Consider the following 22,969-nt stretch of genomic DNA (forward strand, 5'->3'; position numbering starts at 1 on the left):
TGAATTTTATCTTCCCTATTATCTTACTTTTCTAGACTTCTTCAAAAATTGGAATAAAACAGGCACTAAGAGGATTATGTAATTTAAGTATATTTTAAATAAAGCAAACTTGAAATAAAGAAAAAAAAGCTTATGAAAAATTTTAATGTTTTCACTTTAGTCTAAATCTGTACATTTTTCAGAGTTAAAAAACTTCATAAATACTACAATACAGTGGCTCGTTTTAACAGTTGATTGTGCTGACATCAAGAAGAGCAACAACAGAACAAATATTTACTAACAAAAATAAAAGAAATAATTTGTAAATCATGTATTATCAATATGTCTATGAAACTTTCCTTAGAGTCGGCTAAGTATTAATTAGAAAAACATTCATATTTGACATGTCAACATTGTTCTCACTTACATTTCTGGAGTAAGTCACAATCACAAATATTACAATGTGTACATTATTGCTAAAAAAAAAAACAAAAAAAAAAAAAAAACCCAACTTAAATTTTAAAGCAATCTTATTTTTGGAATCATTTTTCAGATCCGTCCTGCAACTTATATTAAGTAAACTGATTCTAAATTCTCCTTTTAAAAGTGCCTTAGATTTTACTTATTTATTACCCATAGTAAATTAAGGCACAACTCATATAACAATTGGTTTATACAAATTTATTTTATAATACAAAATGAAACTTTTAAATAAATATAAACTGAAATAAAATTATAATGTAGTAGCCACCATGATTTATGACAGCATATTGCATGACAGTTCAAGGCATCTCTGAAAGGCACATGTGTCAGCATAATACACTCAAAATATAGATCCTGAAAATTAAATACAAATCCTACAAATCTAATGTATTCATATGCATGCTACCCTCACTCGCACACACACACACACACTCACACACACACACACACACACACACACACACACACACACACACACACACACACACACACACACACACACACACACACACACACACACACAATGGTTTATACAGTGAGAAAATAAAGTACCTTTAAAAAAGATGCTTTTTTTTTTTTTTAAAGAGGAAACATCTCCTGGGGTCAAAATAGAAATTGTACAGAAAACATCTTGCTTATAAAGTAAAGCAATTTAACTGAATGATGATTTCAATATACTAAACTCTAATTTACATAAAAAACATTCGGGAATTGAAATGCAACTGAAAATTTTCAGAATCTATTAAACAGATTCACAAGAAAATATCTTAACAAAAGAAAAATAAAAGCACTATAATTCCAGTTTAAATGAGAGCTAAATTTCTCGACCCTGTGGTGCCTACTCAGAAATATATTCATATTGCAGTCACTCATTTTATCCTGAATAATTTCATACACTTTTGTCAGAAAGGAATAAACAAAAGAAATATCATACGACTAGATTACATACTGATATCAAAGATATAGTGTAACAAAAACATGTATTTTACAGGATAATTACAAATAAAACGTAAGTCAGGATGAAAAAAATATAAAGTCCAAGCACACCACAGGGAAAAAGAAAGTGAGCACCAAATCTGAAAGTGGAGCACAAAACGTTATACCACTTCATTCAGATATATCTATATATATATTTATATATATATAAATATATATGGTGCGTATATATATATATATATATATATACAGTTACAAATATTGTGTTCTGCAGAGAATAAATGCTTCGGAACATGCCATCCTTCTTGGAGGTGCTCCACACTGGAAGACGACATGGTTTCCACTTAAGAAATACTTTTGACATACTGATTACACCAACTGCACTATTTTGATAACTTACTAATGACTCGTATTAAGGCTCCATTCTCATCTTTTAAGCGTTGATTATCTGCCTTTAATTTTTCCATTTCCTAATAGATATATATAAAAAAAAAACTATTTAATTAATCTGAGTTTAATGAGGAGTAATATGGAAATTATTACTCAACAGTAAACAGAAGTATAAAGATTATCCAGTAAGTAAACAGATATGTTTGCATGCATGCATACATACTTTTCTAGTTAATATTGAAGTACCATGCCAGTGTATTTTTGTAACTAAATAAATAAAATTTAAAATATCTACTAGAGCAATGACCATGTGAATTTTAGCATTGGAATTTGAAAAGTATCACCATAAAATAAATCAGATGTCACCCTACTGATAGGACACCAATACACATACTCATATATATATATATATATATATATATACTAAACTTATTTATACATTATAACTTTTTAAAATTATGGTACTACTTGGGAGCATCAGATTTGTAGTGACCCCAACCAACCCGCTAGTTATATATAAATCTAGCCCTGGTATGGATAGCCCTATATATAAAAATATAACATAGATACATATAAAAACAACAAAATTAATGTAAATTTAAAGAAGATTAGAGCCTTTTAGAGAAAGTTGGAGAAATAGAGAATACTGGAAAAATTGGAGAAAATTAGCGAAAGTAAGTGAAAATTAACATTCTCCCTCACGGCCATACATCTGGTACTTCCCTCATTTATGCTATTTAAAAAAAAAAAAAAAATTTATATTTAAATCTAATTGTCATTAGACATAATTCCAATATATATATACAGGCGGGCCTCGATTAACGCGATTAATTCGTCCCGCGAGCGCATCGCGCAAAACAGAAACGCGTTAATCGAATATCATAACCAATAGGAAAAATTATAATTGGTACTTGACCTTCTGGAATGTCCATAAAGAATTTTAAATAACTTTTAAATAATACCTTTTAAATAACTTTTTAACTGCATGCCATGTAAAAGATAATAAAAATTATAGAATTAAATGTTTATTGTTCAAAATATATAATGGAGAAACTAACTATTTGCTACAGAAATATTTGAACACAGTCGTTTGAACAGTTTTGGCTTTCGTTTTTTCATCATACAATTTCCGATAGCCGACAACAAGCTTCTCTAGGCCCTGGCGAAATAACATGCTTCTTTCGATGTTAGGATCAACATCCATTACCTTTTGTTTAAGGTTCTCTGCGATACGAAAGATTTCGCCTAGTTCTTTTACCGTTATCTCCTTTGAGGTAACATTTTCATCTGGCTCACACTCTTTTTCTTCAGCTTCTTCGTGCGCATGCTGTTGCTCTATTTGAAGGAGATCATTGTCACTTAGCTGTTCTAAATGCGAATTCCGTGATTCTCGAACGTTAGCCGCATCCAAGCCTTTGAAACCAAGTTCATTACCAATATTAGTTATGTCTTCAATAACTTTTTGAACTGCATCTTTGAAGCAAGTAAAATCGTTTGCGCAGGGTAAAAGATGCTTCCAAGCTGCTCTCATATTGCTGGCTGTCACTTCTTCCCACGCTGCATGAATGTTTTCAATGGCCAATCGTATGTTATATTTTTTCCAAAATTCTGGTACAGAAATTGCATTATCTCCTGTTATAGCTTCAAGTGCCTGTGCAAAGGTTCTGCGGAGATAGTAAGCCTTGAAAGTTGCAATCGTCCCCTGGTCCATGGGTTGCAATAACGAAGTCGTATTCGCCGGTAAAAAAACAACTTTCACATTTTCATTTAAGTCACCAAGTGCAGAAGGATGTCCAGGTGCATTATCTAAAAGCAACAGAGCTTTAAAAGTAAGATTATTTTTCTTGCAATAGGCTTCAACTGTTGGACAGAAATAAGACGTAAACCAGTCTTCAAATAGGGCTTTGGTCATCCATGCTTTTTTATTTGAACGAAAAATGACTGGAAGAGTGCGATGGCTGTATCCTTTTAAAGCCCTAGGATTTTGTGCACGGTACACAAGCATGGGTTTCAATTTAAAATCACCTTCAGCGTTACCTCCTAATAAAAGTGTTAGTCGATCTTTTGAGACTTTATACCCAGGTTGTGATGCTTCATTTTCAGCCATATAAGTTTTAGTTGGCATCCGTTTCCAAAATACGCCCGTTTCGTATACATTAAATATTTGCCGATCGTCGTATTCAGCATCCTGAATGATTTTTTGCAATTCTGCAGGAAATTTGGCTGCAGCATCTTCATCAACACTAGCAGCTTCCCCTGTTACTTTAACATTATGCAGTCGTGCTTGATTTTTGAAACGTCCAAACCACCCTGAACTAGCAACAAACATTTCAGTCTCCCCTTGATATTTTGTTTCTTTGAGCTTAGTAAAAAGGTTAATAGCTTTGCTCTGAATATTGTCCTTAGATAATGGAATTCTTTTTTGATTGCAATCTTCTATCCAAATTGATAAAAGACTTTTCATTTCAATCATTATTAGAGTTCTGTTTCTGGTATTTTGTAAGACAAAAGAAGATGATGAAACTTTACCTTTCTCTTTATATTCGTTGTTACGGCTCAAGATAGTTCGTACGGTAGACTCACTGTATCCTAGATCTCTTACGATTTTCGCATGGTTTGCACCACGTTCATGTTTTTTAATAACTTCAAGTTTATCAGCTAAAGTAATAACTTTTCGTTTTTTTTTTATTACAATCACGTTGTTTTTCACTTTTTCTTTTATCCATAATTAACAGGGGTAGAAAATTAGAATTTTTAAATACGTCTGCACGTGACTTTATTAGGTGGAGACAAACAAGTAACACGTCTACTTAGTTGATGGAACACACTGAGGCGGGAAGCGGACAAACGCTTGTTTATTGGCAGTCAGACATTTAGTGCGCGATTCGAATCTTTTTCAACTATCAGAAATAAAAGATCGCATTAACTGGAAATTTGAATCGCGTAAAGTAAAAAGTGGTATCATTTTTTCCAATCGCGGTAACTGAAAACCGCGTTAAGCGAGGCCTGCCTGTATATATATATATATATATTTTTTTTTGTATTGGGCAACGATTTTAATTTTTTTAATTAAACAAATAAAATGAAAAATAGACATACAATTTTAGTTAAAATGACTTTATTCTTGTTTACTGTCAAAAAAGATATACTGAGTTGACATAAAAGTTTATCATGTACCTACTTGTGTAACTAGAAGTCTATCAACAAAGATGGTTCCTATTGTTGCATTAATTTCATTATTGTAATTAATGTCTATAGTGATAATCCTTGGAAATGGAAATTATTGGTTACCATAGACAGATGGGTCATTACATCAAAACTGACTCCCACGACAATACACAAATTGATCAATTTGCCCACATTGGCATATGTGTAAAATCAGAACTACTGCAGATGCGATAGTTGCATAAAATAAGAATAAGCATGGTAATTTAAAGAATGTGCCAAAACCTGATCCACTTGGGTCTGGGAAGTGCTACACATTTTAAATATAAAAGCAATATATTTCTCCATTGGAGAAGTGCATTATCAAGTAACTTGTGGTAAATGGGTTTATTGACGAAGCTAGTGGGAGGCAGACAAGTTCAAAGCTGCTAAGTGAACTTTTTTATTTATTGATTTGAAATTATTGATTTTGTATAACTTTTGATTTAAATTTAGTAGTATAGTTTTTTTGTGATTTGCTGATTAAATTGGCGCATTTATTTTTTACTTGGTCTTGTAATTTTATAGAAAACCACAGTCGATTTCTGTGGGCATTGTATCGGCAGATATCGATAGTAGTTCGAATCTGCTACCACTGTTTTCATATCGATATAGCAGATACTAGTAACTTGTAGCAGTATAATCAGTATCAGCAGAGGATTATAAATCATAAATTTTAGCACTACTTACCTGATTTAATAATTTAGTCACGTAGATCATAATGTATGTCAGTAATATTTGCAGAACTTTTAGAATCGGTGATTTGGCATAGATAGCTAGCGAAGAGTTCGAACCATACTGATGGCATTGGTAGTTAAATTTATTATCTATTATAACTACTTTGATTTTACAAACGTAACATTATAACTTAATACATGTAACTTGATAGGAGATACGAAATTCATATAACGTAACTCAGTTAGAGATAAAACTCGATACTGAAATATATATATATCTAGTGTTATAACTGTATTGGGATATGCACTAAGTGATCACTGGAATATGACCACCCCATATGAAAACTGAATGCGACCTGCCAATCATGTGAGGTATGAGAGTGTGAAATTAGTCGACCTATGTGGCTTAGATAAGGTGTCAGTGGTTCAGTAGGTAGTAAAATTCCGAGTGTGACTGGTAAAAGGAAGGATTTATCGGACTTTGATAAAGGACAGATCGTGGTTGCTCGACGAGCTGGTGCCTCGATTTCCCAAAAGGCTGAACTGGTGGCATGTTCGAGAGATGTCGTAGTTAAAGTGTATCAGGACTGGTGTCAAAATGGTCAAACAATGACCCGACGGCAAAACTGCAAAGGTCAGCAAAAGGCTGATGTTAGGGGTGAGTATCGGGTCCAATGACTCGTACAGGTGAACAGGCACAGCACTGTTGAAGAGATGACTACCTGATACAACATGGGCCAACCCCGAACAATATCAGGCATGACTATGCGGCGCATGCTCGCACGTATGGGCCATACCAGTAGACAACCCCTATGGTATCCTCTTCTAACCAAGGTTCATCGGCATCAAAGATTTGCCTGGTGCAAAGAGCATGCAAGTTGGACGTTAGAAGACTTGAAGAAGGTGTAGATGGGTCGGAATGATGTGGAATGGATGTGGAAGAAGCTGGTCGGATGAGTCACGTTATTTACTCCACACCGTGAATGTTCGTGTACGGATTTGGCATCAACAACGTGAGGCTCTTCATCCATCATGCATGGTATCAAAAGTGCAGACTGGTGGATGCGGTGGTGTGGGGCATGTTTCATTGGCAGGAACTTGGACCTCTGGTGCATGTGGAACAATGTATCACTGGTCTCCACTATCGTCAACTGCTTGCTGACTGTGTACACCCTGCTATGTTACACGTTTTCCCGAATGGTGATGGTGTCTTCCAAGATGACAATGCGCCAAGCCATCGGGCACTTGTGCAGGAATGGTTTAAGGAACACAGTTCTGACTTCCATCATATTGATTGGCCTCTGAACTCCCCTGATATCAATCCTATAAAGCACTTGTGGAAAGGCATATCAGGCATCTGGATACACCAATCACCTCCATACCTGCATTGCTGGGCACATTACACACAGCTTGGTTAACTACAGACTGGTTAGTCTGATTTCGAAAAAAAATTTTTTCTAAAATTTATTTTAGAAAAAATTTAAGAGGCAATGATTAAGATTGCAATCCAGGGACATTTAGATTGATATGACATTCTGAAGGACATACAAAATGGCTTTCTTAAGGGTAATTCACTTAAGTAACTTGAGTTATTTTGACACAGTTCCTCATGAGCTGGAGTTAGGGAATAATTTCAACATAGTTTATTTGGATTTTAGCAAAGCATTAGACTCGGTTCCTCATGTGAGGTTATTGTATAAACTTGAATAGATTGGGATTACTGGTAAGATTCTAAGATGGATTGCTGGGTGGCTGCAGAGCAGAAGGTAGAGGATTGATTAATGGATGTTCTTCAGATTGGAGTAACATCAGCAGTGGGGTCCTTCAAGGATCAGTTCTTGAACCACTGTTGTTTCTTATTTTCATAAATGACATCAACGAAGGGATAGAAGGTATGATGCCAAATTTGCAGGTGACGTAAATATTGGCAGAATCATTAATGTTCAGTGACAAGCAGGACTCATTCAGGATGGCTTGAACAGACATCTAAGATGGCATGAGAAATGGCAGCTATGTTTTAATTCTGCTAAATGTAAGGTCTTACACCTTGGCGAATTGCCCCACAAATAAATTATACATTTGGTGGAGCTGAATTAAAAAACAGTGGAGGAGAAAGGGATCTGAGAGTTACAATACATGCAGATATGAAGTTTTCTTAACAGGTAGCCAGTCAATGGTGTCCTGTTGAAGGTTTATCGAATATTATCCTGTAGAGATAGGGTGGTCATAATCCCATTATATAGGACAATTTTAGGCCGAAGTGTGAAATACATGATGAGAGCCTTGGTCAATCAATTCGGCCCTGGAGGAAATGTGAAAGGCTCCAGGGGTAAAATTTTTTTGAGCCTGGTCTGTGCTTGTTAGCAGGAGAGACTGCTTCTACAGGGACGGGATACACTTAAATAGAAAGGGTGCAAGAATATTTGCTGATGCTATCAAGGTAGTGTTAGGTGGGTCGGAAAATTGCTAGCTTGGGGGATTTCGCAGACTAAAAGGTTAAAAGTAGCCGCAGGTGAAGGGTGCTGGGGGTTTCAGGGACTGATGGAAATTATCATGAAAACCGGAGCAATAAAAAAAAAAAAAAAAAAAAAAAAATGAAGAACTGGAATTTGGGGAGTACGAGTACAGAAAGGATAGACAAGATAGGAAGGGAGGAGGTGTTATGCTGTTAATTAAGAAAAACATAAAATCAAAAGAAGTGCATCCAGTTGATATAGATGAACAGTGCACTGTTGAGTCAGTTTGGTGTGACATAAGCACTGCGAAAGCAAAAATAAGAGTAGGAGTGTGTTATAGGTCTAATGACTCGAATGAGTACAATGAACAATTGTAGAGAGAAATAGTGGGCTAGTAAATCAGAATGTCTTATAATGGGGGATTTTAACTTCCCAGATATTGACTAGAACTTGTGGGTTGGTCATTCACACACTAGTAAGACTTTTTGTGGATTTATTGGATGATTGTTTTCTGCAGCAGCATGTTCGAGAGGCAACCAGAGAGGGTAATACTCTTGATCTGGTTATCAGCAGTGATCATTCGTGTATTAAGAATTTTCAGATAAAGGAACCACTAGGTGGCAGTGATCACAGTGTACTGATGCGGGATTTACTTAAAGATATAATTACCATCAGGGTAAAGGAAAGGGTTTTTGCTTCCATAAAGGTGACTACAGTGGTCTCAGACAGTTTTCAAATTCTGTACAGTGGGATCAACTGACGATGTTACCAACAGTAAATTCTAAGTGGGAAGCATTCAAGGAATTAATCGTAGATGCTACTAAAAGTTTCATACCTATTAAGAAATATTGTTCAAGGTGTAGGCCTAAATGGTTATCAAATGAACTAATGAGACTTGTGACAGAGAAGAAAAATGCATGGGATGCATATAAATTATCAAGCGACTCAGAAGCCTATGGCAGATATAAGCTAGTCTGTAATCAAGTCACAAAGGAGGTTAGGCAGACGAAGGCAAATTACGAGAAATCTTTGGCAAAAGATGCTAAGAAAAACAGCAAGGATTTCTTTACTTATATAAACTCTAAAAGGAAGGGGACGAATCTGATTGGTCCACTGGATATCAGTGGTTCAGCTGTTGATGATCCTGCTCAGATAGCAAACAAACTGAATGAGTATTTTGCATCTACATTCACACATGACGAATTATTAAGGTTTGAAAATGGCAGAAGGTTATCAAATTGTAGAAGGTACTTAATGATTTTGTAATAACTGAGAGCAAAGTGGAGGAAAAATTGTTGAAAGGCACCTGGGGTGGATGGGATCTATCCAGTTATATTAAAGGAGGCGGCAAAGTAACTAAGCAAACCCTTAGCCATAATCATGAGAGCATCCTTGGACTCAGGAGAGTCCAAGGATGCTATCAAGGATGGTTGAGTGGGAGAAGACAGAGGGTGGTAATTAATGGGTGCTGCTCTTCGTGGAGTAATGTTATTAGTGGAGTCCCACAGGGTTCGGTTTCGGGTCCACTGTTGTTTTGTATATTTATCAATGATATTGATCAGGCTTAGTGTCGAAGTTTGCAGATGATACAAAGGTTGGCAGGGTTGTTAATGACAGTAATGGCAGTGTGCTACTGCAACAGGATCTAGATAATTTGGGCAGATGGGCTAAGAAGTGGCAACTGAAGTTTAACCTTGACAAATGCAAAGTACTGCATATGGGTAGAAGTAACCCCAGAGAAACGTACCAGCTGTGTGGTACTACACTTAAGGTGGTAGAAAATGAAAGACCTGGGAGTAATTGTGCAGTCAGATATGAAGTCTTCTGAGCAATGCAGACAGGCTGCCAGGGCAGGTCATGGGGTTTTGTCAATGATATATAGGAATTTTGGTAGCAGTGAAAAGGAGGTGATTGCCCCTCTGTATAAAGCAATGGTCAGGCCATGCCTGAGTACTGCATACAGGTCTGGAGGCCTCATTTTAGGAAGGATGTAGATTTGCTTGAGCATGTACAGAGAAGGGCAACAAGATTGGTGAGGGTAAATGAAGGGATCCTCTTAACAAAAGAGACTTAAGTTCTGCAAATTGCAGTGGCTGGAGACTAGGCACCTGTGTGGTGATCTGATCGAGGAGTATAAGGCCTTGAATGGATTGAACACGCTGAATTCTGATGGGATCCTTCCAATTGTTCAGATTACGAACCTAAGGGGGCATAAATTGAAATTGAGGAAGAACAGATATAGAATAGATGTGCGGAAATTTGCTGTTGTTATTTGATTTTTAGGAGCATTAGCAAATAAGACCATATTGTTCCGGAGATATGCGGTGGTCATTCCCTGACCTTTCCGCATCCTCCGTATTTGGTGGTCACGGGCTCGAACCCCGGTCTAATCAAGAAGCGTGTGCTATGCACTGCTGCTCCTGCCCACCTGGCTACGGAGGCGCCTGGAAATTTGCCTCTAGCTACGGGTGGTTACTTTTTACGGGTGGTTAATTGGTGGAACAAACTTCCATCTGTAATTGTGAAAGTTGATAGGTTAAATAAATTTAAGGAGGAACTGGACAGGCATTTGGAGGGAATGGTGTGATTTTTTTTTTTTTTTTTTTTGGCTGATGCTGTATAAGCTCATTTACTTGCTTTCTTACATCACATGCCACTACTACTACTATCTGCCAGTGGCAAAGTGCTTCTTGATTAGACTGGGTTCGAGTCTGTCACCACCAAATATGGAGGATCCGGAAAGGTCAGGGAATGACCACTGCATATCCCGGAGCAATATGGCCTTAGTTGCTAATGCTCCTAAAAACCAAACAACAACCAGTGGCAAAGGTTGATGATGTTGGGCAGTTATCATCCTTTAAGGGCACAAAGGGTGATATTGTTGTACAAGTTGGCACTAATGATATTAAGAGTAGGAGACCGGCAGAATTACTTAAGTACATGACAATGCTGAAAAAAAGCCGTGAGTTCGGTTTGAATTTGAAAGTGTTTGCAATTCTGCCCAGACACAATAGGAGAGAATATATGATGAGAGCCTTGTCGATAAATTCGTCCCTGGAGAGATTGTGCAAGGCTCAAAAGGTAGAATTTTTCTCAGCCTGGTCTGTGCTTGTTAACAGGAGAGACTGCTTCAACAGGGATGGGATACACTTAAATAGAAAGAGTGGAAGAATATTTGCTAGCAGGGAGAAGGAGGTGATTGTCCATATGTATAAGGCAATGGTCAGGCCGTGCCTTGAGTACTGCGTACAGGTCTGGAGACCCATTTTAGGAAAGATGTAGATTTGCTTGAGCATGTATAGAGAAGGGCAATAAGATTGGGGAGGGGAATGAAGGGATTCTTTTACCAAGAGAGGCTTAAGTTCTGCAAATTGCAGTGGCTGGAAACTAGGCACCTGCACGGTGAACTAATTGAGGTATATAAGGCCTTGAATGGGTTGAGCACGCTGAATTCTGATGGGATCCTTCCACTTGTTCAGATTACGAACCTAAGGGTTGCATAAATTCAAATTAAGAAAAGACAGATGTAGAATAGATGTGCGGAAATTTGCCTTTAGACAGTGGGTGGTTAATTGCTGGAACAAACTTCCATCTTTCGTTGTGGAAGTTGATGGGTTAAATAAATTTAAGGAGGAATTGGACAGGCATTTGGATGGAATGGTGTGGGTTTTTTTTTTTTTTTCCTTTGGCTGATGCTGCATAAACTCATACACTTGCTTTCTTGCATCACATGCCACTACTACTACTGTGTTCAAGTATGGAGACCTCATCTAAAAAAAGACATTGAACTTCTTGAAAGGGTCCAAAGATGGCAACTAGAATGGTGAGATCAGCAAAAGGTCGACACTATGAGGAATGGCTTCGATTTTGTGGGCTACAGAGCTTGGCAACCAGGCACCTCAGAGGTCACCTCACTGAGGTTTATAAGGCTCTGAGAGGGATGAGTAAAATGAATGAAGGTGGAATTCTTATTGAATAAAGAATTCCAAAACTAGGATCATAAATTCAAATTACAGGGCTTGAGGTTTAGATTACATTGCAGCAAGTTTTTTTTTAGCCAGCGAGCCACTGATCGCTGTAAGTTGCTCTCACAGGTAGTTGAGGCTGACAGAGTGAATAAATTCAAAGGTCAACTGGATACTTACCTTCCTGTGTGTGGGGGGGGGGGAAGCATATAATTCATGCTTTCTTATCTACTTGTATTTTTTTTTTTTTTTTCAGTGCAGTAAAAGCCTTGCACTACATGGTGAATACTATTAATATTAACTACTCTTACGAATTTTCATAACACAGAATGGTCATCTTTACTAACTACAGTTTTAAATAGACTTTGGGGTTGGAAAAATAACCACTCATAATAATGACTGGAAGGCCTTGGAACTCCTAAGCAATAGGCCAATTTATAAGATGATTCGCAGAAATTCCCTGATATGACTAGAATAACACGTGAACAAATCCTGTAGGGTTTGCAATCCAGAAAGGTTTCCAAGAACAGATGGGATTTTGCATTCCACAGGTTATCTGTTGCATAGATGTTATGGCTTATGTCATTTGCAGGAAACCTACATATGCACTCACCAAATTCCTGGCCAAGATGATCTCTCCTATTATATGGCAACCCACTTTTACAGACAGTAAAACTGGATTGCCTAATAGGACTGTTGGGTAATGGCATCCTTTGATTTAGCTTTCCTCTTTACATGTACACCCCCCCCCCCCCGAACATATGGCACTGGAAGGAGACGACACATTGACCAACTTCAAGGGGAGAATATTTATAGCAGTGTCGAATTGTGTCTCTCTCTCTCTCTCTCTAGCACTACTATGCTATATCAAGGTGTTAAGTAAAAGCAGTACAAAGCATGGCCATGGGTTCCCCAATTAGTACTATTTACTACTTTAGCCACCGAAGAGCTGGAGTTTAGGATGGGTCGGTTCCAACCGCCCCCATTGATGGAAGGAAATTTATGCAATGTTGACAATATGTTATTAAACAAACGGAGGGGAGCAGAGGATGAAGTTCTCAATTATCTTAATGGATTTTCTTCCTTCATTTGATTTATTTTACAGTTAACAGGTACCCTCTTTTTTTTGATGTGTTGGTTCCACTCATCCCATAAATGCAAGGAAAACTAAAACCTGATGTTGAATGTTTTTAGGAAACCTCAGCAGATACACCATAGTAAGACAAAAACCGACACAAATAAAAAAAAATAGAACAATTGGGGCCTTAATGGATAGGGCTTGAAGCAATTTGGATGACAGACATAAGACATATCACAGTGGATCTCCGAACGTGTGGATACCCCCAGAGGATTTTATTCAAGAATGTTTGTAAGAGAGGGGAGCACAGAGAGGTATTCACGGCCACTACTACTATCTGGGCTTAAGAGAACAGCTCTTGAAGATATTACAGACCTGTAAGACACAGTGCAGGAAGCTGCTGGGGCAGAGGATGCAAGCAGTTGTGTCAAGGGTAAAGGACTCTGTATCAACTGAGGGATGTATAAGTGATCAAAGGTCTGGATTGTGGAGAATTTTATGGGGGATCAACACCTAGGTTTAAAAATTGCATGGAGGAGCAGGTAAAAGTGAACTGATTGGAAATTGGATATCTGGCATATATTTTTTGCATATATTTTTACCATATTTTTTACTGATTAACATATTAAATTGTTTTACAAAGAAAATAGGCTTAATAGCATTCAACAGCTTATTTTTAACTAGTAATTATTGTAAGTTATGACTTACTGCTCGTACTGCTATTGTATCAGTCTTTGGTGCGAATATGGTAGAATGTAATCAGTGGTGCAGAAGAATACTAAGGTTTTAACCACTTGTTGGGCATACGTCTTTTGTATTTAGCTTTGATATAACTAATTTCATATTGTGATCATTATGGTACAGTGTATGTCTCATACTTGTAGTGTAAGGTTTAACGTAAGAACTAGATAGCAAATACGTACTGCTGCATTAGCTTAGCGCAGTATTGTAAATTAAATTTATCAACCTTATTACTTTTCATTGTTATTCAATTAAATAGTATTTAAACAGCAATGCACCAGACTAGATCAGCAAAGCAACAAGCACAAAATAGAGAAAGTGCTGTGGCTCGGGGTATAACTAAATGGGGATGATTCCCCAACATATCACATCCAAAAAAAAAGTGCAACTTGTGGAACGTTTGCTGAACTTTCCACAAGTTGATACACTTAAATAGAAAGGGAACAGGATATGATCTAGCCACGGAGGATATCTCTGTATGTGTTAGGTGCAGAGAGTGTCAAGAAATTAGGCACCAACTCAGCAGCGTTCTGATAGATGTTTATGAGAGTTTGAAGAGTAGGGTACATGCCCTCGAAGGAAATAAAACGGGGGACCCCCCTCAAGCTCTCAGCTTGATGGGTCCTCCATTGCAACTCAATGCCAGAGTTCACTCTTGTGCATCGGCAATACAGAGGCAATCTTTAGGGCAGAATGTGCTGGTTGCACAGGAGCTAGTTATTGCCGGTGATTCTATTGTCAGAGAGATGGGAAATATATTATGCAAAAAGGACAGGAGGAACAGGACCAGGGTATGCCTGCCAGGGGCAAAAGGCAATGAAATTGTAGAGCAGATATCATCTTTTAAGAGAAAAAAGGGTGATATTGTTGTACACATTGGCACTAATGACGTTAATAGTAGGAGATTTACAGATTAATGTAGGAAAAAAGTTGCGAGTTAGGGTTAAATTTAAAAATGTGTCTGCAATTTTGCCCAGACACAGTAGGATGGAGTAAATAATGAGAGCCTTATCAATCAATTCAGCCATGGAGAGATCGAGTAAGGCTCATGGGGTATAATTTCTATCTTCGTGCTGTGTGTTTGTTAACAGGAGAGACTACTTCAATAGGGATGGGATACACTTAAATAGAAAGGGTGAAAGAATATTTGCTAATGCTATCGAGGCAGAGTTAGGTGGGTTGTCAAACTGCTAGCTTGGGTGCATTCACAGACTAAAAGATTAACAGTAACCACGGGCAGAGGTGAAAGTGATTCTTGCACTGCTTCTACTGAAATGAGAAGCAGCCTGGAAAACAAGGTGTGGGGGATTTCAGGGACTGAGGAGAGTTATCATGAAACAAGTAAATACATGGGCTGTGTTACGATAACTAAGAACAGGTGCATGTATACTTGCATGTACATATAGGAGTTTAGTAAATAAAATTAATGAATTTAAGGTGCTGGTCAAGATATGAAAGGTAGTTATTGTTGGGAGATCAGAGAAGCAGTGTCACAGAGATATAAAGAATGCAGAATTGTAATTAGTGGAGTATAATGTGTACAGAAAGGATAGACAGGACAGGAAATGGTTATGCTGTTAGTTAAGAAACAAAATCTAAGGAAGTGCATCCAGCTGACATGGATGGATAGTGAGTCTGTTTGGTGTGATATAAGTACTGGGAATGCAAAATTGAGAGTATAAGTCTGTTATAGGCCTGACTCTGATGAGTACAATTAACAACTGTACAGAGAAAGAGTGGTCCAGTAAATCAGATTGTCTCATAATGGGGGATTTTAACTTTCCAGATATTGACTGGAACTTGTGAGTTGGTAACATGCACAGGTAGCAAGGCTTTTATGGATTTATTGGAGGATTGTTTTCTACAGCACCATGTTCAAGAAGCAACCAGAGGGAGTAATACTCTTGATCTGATTATCAGCAGTGATTCTTTATGCATTAAGAATCTGCAGATATAGGAACCACTGGGTGGCAGTGATCATAAAGTGTGCTGATGTGGGATTTACTTAAAGATGCAACTACCATCAGGGTTAAAGGGAAGGGTTTTTACTTTTGTAAAAGTGACTATAGTGGTCTCAGACAGTTTTTAAATTCTATACTGTGGGACCGACCAGGGACGTGCCGAGCCATTTTAGTACCTGAGGCAACAATGAAAAATTGCACTCTTCCCTAATATATATATATATATAAAAAAAAAATTTAATTAAAAAAAAAAAAAAAAAAAAGACTTATTTCATATACATTTCTGGTACACGTTTTAATAAAAAAAATTAAAATTGAGGTTATAAAAATGATATAAATGATAAAAATGAGGTTATAAAAATGATATAAATGATAAAAATGAAGTTATAAAAAAAGTACTATAATACAATAGTACTTGCACACAGAGCTTGGTATCTGTATAATGGCACAACAAAGATTTTCGTATTGCAAAAGCAAGATGATAAACGGATTGGAATAATCAAAACATAAAATTGAAAACATTGGCAATTATTTAATCTTTCTTTTGGTGTCCATTTAAGCTTTTAACCAGAGGCAAGAGCCTCATTTGCCTCACCCTCGGCACGGTTCTGGGACCAATTGATGATGATACCAACAGCAAATTCTAAATGGGAACCAATCAAGGAAGTAATTTTGGAAACTACTAGGCTTTTCATTCCAACTAAGAAATACTGTTTAAGGTTTCGGCTTAAATGGATGGCAGATGAACTAATGAAACTTGTGGCAGAGAATAAAAATGCATGGGATGCATATAAATTATATGCATCACAGAAGACAAAAGACTATGGTAGATATAAGCTACTCTGTAATCAAGTCACAAAGGAGCTTAGGCAAGTGAAGGCAGATTATGAGAAATCTTTGGCAAAGGATGCAAAGAAAAACAGCAAAGAGTTCTTTACTTATGTAATCTCTAGAAGGAAGGGGATGAATCAGATTGGTCCACTTGACACCAACGGTTCGATTGTGGATAAACCTGTAGAGGTAGCTGACAAACTGAAAGAGTATTCTGCATCTACATTCACGCATGAGGAGGTCTATAGGGAGGTGGAGGCCAGAACCTTATTAAACTCTGGCAGAGAACTAAATGATTTTTTTAATAACTGAGAACAAAGTGGAGGAGAAATTGTTGAAACTGAACATAAGAAAGGCACCTGGGGTGGATGGGATCTCTCCAATTATATTAAAGGAGACAGCAAAGGAAGTAAGCAAACCCTTAACTGAAAAAGCCATAACTGAAAACTTTCTTGGATTCAGGGGAGGTCCCCATGGACAGGAGATGTGCAAATGTGTTCCTAATTCACAAAGGGGAATCAAATGGTGACATGCGTAATTACAGATCTGTTCCGGGTAAAATAATGGAGTCACTAGTTAAAAAAGCAATGGAGAATCATCTAGACAAGATTGCAGTTATAGTCCAGACATGGCATACCATGATGTAGTCGCAAAGGAACTGGATGTAAAAAATAATTTTGATACCATATACTTGGATTTTAGGAAAGCTTTTGATACTGTTGCATATAGAAGATTACTGTACAAATTGCAGCAATATGGCATTAAGGGTAAGTTGCTACAATGGATAAAAGGATGGTTGAGTAGGAGAAGACAGAGTTGTAATCAATGGACACTGCTAAGTGGACTAATGTTTAATCCTTCAGTAATATGTACAGAGCCATGATCCTGTTGTATTAGTGGAGTCCCCCAGAGTTCAGCATTGAGCCCATTGTTGTTTTCTGCATTTATCAATGATATTGATGAATTTATATCAGGCTTAATGTCTAAGTTGGGAGATGATATTAAGGTTGGCAGGGTTGTTAATGACAGCAATGATAGTACACTACTGAAACAGGATCTAGAAAAGTTGAGCAGATGGGCTGAGAGGTGCCAACTGAAGTTTAACATTGACAAATATAAAGTCCTGCATATGGGTAGCAGTAACCCCAGAGTAATGTACCAACTGGGTGGTACTACACTCAGGGTAGTGGAGAATGAAAGAGACCTGGGGCTAATTGTGCAATCAGATTTGAAATTTTATTAGCAGTACAGACAGGCTGCAAGATAGCTCAAGCAGCTCATGGTATTTTGTCAATGATATACAGGAATTTTTCTAGTAGGGATAAGGAGGTAATTGTTCCCTTGTATAAGGCAATGTTTAGGCCACACCTTGAATACTGTATACAGGTCTGGAGGTCACATTTTATTAAGGATGTAGAGCTGCTGGAATGATTACAGAGAAGGGCAACGGGATTGGTGAGTGGAACTTATGCCTTTCTTGGCGATACCACGAAAGGCTTAAATTCTGCAAATTGCAGCTTCTGGAGACTAGGCACCTGCGAGGTGTGATCTAATTGAGGTGTATAAGCCTTGAATGCTGTGAGCAAGCTCCATGTTGATGGGATTCTTCCTCTTGCTCAGATTATGCACCTGAGGGGGCATAAATTGAAATTGAGGAAAGATAATTGTAGAATAGATGTGAGGAAAATTTGCCTTTAGCCAAGTGGGTGGTTGATAGTTGGAATAAACTTCCATCTGTTGTAGTGGAGGTCAACAACTTAAATAAGTTGAAGGTAGAACTAGACAAACATTTGGATTGAATGGATGGGTGAAATGGGAAGGGTTTCCCCCCCCCCCTTTGGCTGATGCTATAAACTTGTTTTCTTGCATCATATGCATCTACTAATGTCAATATCATTAACAGAAAAAATTGGGGGAAGTCCATATTCATCCCGTGTTTAAGGCTGGGATGGGAAAAATGGTTTCACCCAGTGAACTCCCAGGCCATTTCTGGTCTCCATGCACCTGAGGACAATTCTTCAGTAATATCTATCTCAGGGGCTTACATCTGGTGAGTTTGGGCTTGGCACACCCAGGATCCTGAGCTGTATATCATTCATTTTTTTTTTTTTTTTTTTTGTGATTCCCTTCTTCTCTCTCTCTCAGGGTAACTCAAGATTTTTTTTTTTTTTGGCTGGTGCAGCATAAGCCTGAGGCTTATGCTGCACCACATAGCTAATAATAATGTACAAAAGCCATGATCCTTTTGTTATTTAAGGATTTATTCTCACTGTAAAATTACATTATTGACTAACTACACCTTGGGATGACTGCCTCCAAGGTGTGGTTTTATCACTTTTCTCTGTAATACTTACATTTTTATTGCTTATAGTCTTGTATTTATCATGTTTAATTTTATCAGTTTTTTCTATTTTATTTTATATTGAATGTAGTTTTATCTTATATTTTTTTCCAAACCTCAAAGCCTATTTGAAGGGTCAAAAAAAAAAAAAAAAAAAAAGGAGAGAGAGAGTTATCTATAAATAAAGTACGTCAATTAACTTTAATATTCACTGAAAACAATCAATTTTATTTAATAATTAAATAATATTACTTAATAATGCACAATTGCAAATTTATTGCAATTGCACAGTGTGCAATTTAGTATGTTTGGCTCAATTTTCATAAGTATCACTATCAACACTACTTTACCGATATTAACAATATGCTGGAAAAGCATTTTATTCAATATTATTGCATTCCTTTTTAATTTTGGTACTTGGTAGGTTTCTATGTAATAGCTAGAGATTATAACTAAATTTGAAGTTGATCACAAGCAATGAACACAATTTGGTTAATAAAGGATTAGTTACCCCATCCCATTATCAAAAAACAGGGTAGCCACAAAGTCCATTCTAAGAGTATTTTAAAATTACTGGATTTAGTTTTTTTTTTTTTTTTTTTTAAAGGTGGATAAAATACATTGGCAGCACTCATCACTTTCATGGCATCATCATGTGATACTATGCCATATGCTTTAAATAATTTCCTCATTAATTTGACTGTGGTTCAATTCCCAGTGCTACTGTTTCGATACATTCTGTGATGAATATTCACCTACTTGTGATAAGCTTTTATCATAAGCAGGAAAATCTAGATACAATGGAGGTCAAGCATAGCAGAAATAAAATTAATTTTACTCCGAAAAATTCTGAAGCAGAAAGTTGGTACACAAGAAAAACAGTTGTTTTTATCCCAAATCTTAGCTATTGGGATGCAGTGGGGAACAAAACAAAAATTATCTGAAATCTCTGTTTATGGTTCAATAAAAAAAACAACAACAATAACTAATGATGAATTGTCCTGCTATTAACAACCATATCACTGGAAGAGAGGTGTGGGCTATATTCTTGTCAGAAATAAAAATTTTTTGGAATATTCCGTGACAAATGATATAACCTCTAATGGGGGGGGGGGGGTTATCCACTCAGCAGATGCAAAAGGCCTTAATATTTGTAATGCTTTTGTATTGGTGATTTGGCACAAATATTGTATCATATAAGTAGTAGTGTAGTGCACAGCAGTGGAATTGTAGGATTTTAACATTAGAATTGCCAGCTAGCAAAAATACCTAGAGCTGCTACTGCTGGTCACTAACCATTGTGCATAAAACATACTTTTAAGTTGGGTTTTCGAAATTTTATTATAAGCACTGATATAAAGTAACTGTCAATGGTGCTTACGGTAATACACTAAAAGTAATATTTCTGATAGCAAAAAATTGAATACAAAACTTTGTTGTCTAGGAAATAAACTGAAGTTTAAAAAATTAATCTGCACAATTTAGCCAAATGAGTTTTTTTTCAGAAGTTCCTGTACACTTTCTATACATACTTTTCAAACACAGTGCACATTTCTGTGGTTTTTTTTGCCTTGTATTGCCTAATTTGACACTGATGCCCTTTGAGAGGTTTGACATGGCCACTATTGTTAGTGGTTTGAGCTGCTACTTTCTGTGAATCTATACAGTAGAGTGTCGAAAATCTGAATGAGCCAGCATTAATTTTTGTTTATGCTGGTGCCATAAAATAATTATAGTAAGCACCAGTTATTGTGATCACGTTTCTGAATTGAATTTTGATTCTAAACGGCAATTCTAATAAGCGAAAATTGAATAGGAGGAATATTATCCATTGGTTAGCAAAATAAAAATAAATTTAGCTTACATACAGTACTAACTAAACATAACCGTTAGTAGTAATCTGTTATTCAACACACATTGTAATCTGACATTTCTGTTCACTGACATTTTTTGGGGTTGTAAAAGCTAAAACAGTAAAAAAAGATGTCAATCAATAACAAAGAACATGGCACACAGAAATTGCTTGTTTGTTTGGTTTTTAGGAGCATTAGCAACTAAGGCCATATTGCTCCGGGATATGCGGTGGTCATTCCCCGACCTTTCTGCATCCTCCGTATTTGGTGGTGACGGGCTCGAACCCCAGTCTAATCAAGAAGTGTGTGCTGCGCACTGCTGCTCCCTCCTGGCTACGGAGGTGCCTACAGAAATTGTAACTAACAAGATACATGCAAGTGAGATACAGAGTAAAAAGATTCTGAACAGAGTTTTATTTTACCATATTGTAGTTTTCTTCATCTTTTAAAAGGAAGCAGGTCTTCCATAGCAAAATTTTACGAGGTCAGAAAGTCAACCATAATAGATATTAAAAACAATAAAAATAAAAAAACACTACAGTATCTTTGATAAGTTTGAAAATCAGAACAAATTGGAAGTCTGAACAACCCCCAGTCCCAATTGGTTCGGATTGTCGACGCTCTACTGTACTCTTTTCTGAGTTCTTCAGCTAGATTCAATATAAAATCTCATCTGTTCATAACTCTCCGTCTTTATAAATAATCCAAGCATTGATTACTGCATGATCAATATATTATAAAAGATGTGAACATGATTTTTGTTGAATATTTTTAGTCATTTGGTCTAAAACATCATGTTTTAGGCTTCTGTGTCAGGCTTCTTCTTTACACCATTACTTATTGCAGCAACTCAAGATTATGACATTTTTATTTGCTTTGGCCTGATAATTTGTCTGAGTGCCAGCATCAAGTGAGTGTGAAAACTGAGGTGGAATATAATTCTGCCTATTTTTTTTGGACTAATTTCTTTGCTAATTCAAAACTGCTATCAGTGGTTACATTTCTACCTTGATTCAAAAATGGTTCCACTAGTTTTAGGTCAACATATTCAGAAAGTGGTTGACTAGCTAGGCACATATTGTCTTTCCCCAAATAAGGAAACTCATTCAGTAGATATTTTGAAGTTGTGTCAGCTGCCAACCAAAACTTTATATCAGATTTGTCTGTTTTTTTTTTTGCCATATACTAGATAAATCGACATCTAGCTTTAGTTAGAAATAGCTGCTCATCTATTGTAATGTTTACCCCAGGTATATGGCAAGCTTTATAGTTGGAAATAAATTTGTACCACATTTCTGAAGCTAAAGAAAATTTATCATTTTCTAGATGCTCCTTCCTTGAACGTATGTTGAATCTTATGAACCACATAATTTCACGAGTTGTTACGTGACAATGTATCATTAAAAAAATAAGGCCCATACAGTTGATCACAAACTATCCAGTTCTAAATTTTGTAGCATTATATGTCCTGCAAGCTAAAAGTTCAGCAATAAAAGCATCAAGTTCTTGAATGATTGTAGACCAAATATTAACCTTTAATTGTCTTTGTGCTTCGATTTCAGTGCAGTTCTATGTGTTTTATCATTGAAGTGTCTATAAATAAACAAAATGAACTTACCACAAAATCCATACACACATTCATTTTGCATAAGGAGTTGTCACAGGGTTATGTTGTTCCTTTGTAGTGCATATTTAGCTGAAGGACCACCAGATTTTATAACTTCCCATGTGTGCCCCAGATTTTGAATTATGTTTGCTGCCCACTGATAGCTACATATAATTTTTACAATTATGATGCCATGTATAAACATCTACAGTATAACTTGATGTATGAGAATCAAAAGTATTATTTTCACTACTACTACTAGAATCCTAGCCTCTTTCATTAGGAACCCATTTGTTAGTTTCTTCTCTAAATTCATCTCCACTCTCCTCTCCAGACTCATTTTCAGAAAGCTTTTTTAATTCCTCTAGACATTTTTGAATCTGCTCTCGGTAACCTCATGTGATCCCCACATTTTAGTAAATGCAATCAAACTAGCACTGTAAAAATTGTTGAAATACCTTTCCATGT

General features: G+C 36.6%; 1 protein-coding gene across 3 annotated transcripts in view; it reads right to left on the minus strand.

The window, feature by feature from the left end:
• Positions 1-493: 493 nt before the first annotated feature.
• Positions 494-22,969, minus strand: part of LOC150074973 (uncharacterized) — a 763,849-nt gene continuing 741,373 nt past the window's right edge. For all 3 annotated transcript variants that reach the window (XM_090388939.1, XM_090388938.1, XM_090388937.1), the window contains one exon: positions 494-1,868. In XM_090388939.1, the coding sequence (XP_090245065.1) occupies positions 1,853-1,868 (16 nt within the window). In that variant the 3' untranslated portion in view covers positions 494-1,852. The remainder of the gene's footprint in view (positions 1,869-22,969) is intronic.

Source organism: Mastigoproctus giganteus, chromosome 14, assembly GCF_048544385.1.
Source record: "Mastigoproctus giganteus isolate SK-2022 chromosome 14, ASM4854438v1, whole genome shotgun sequence".
NCBI classification, from domain to species: domain Eukaryota; kingdom Metazoa; phylum Arthropoda; class Arachnida; order Uropygi; family Thelyphonidae; genus Mastigoproctus; species Mastigoproctus giganteus.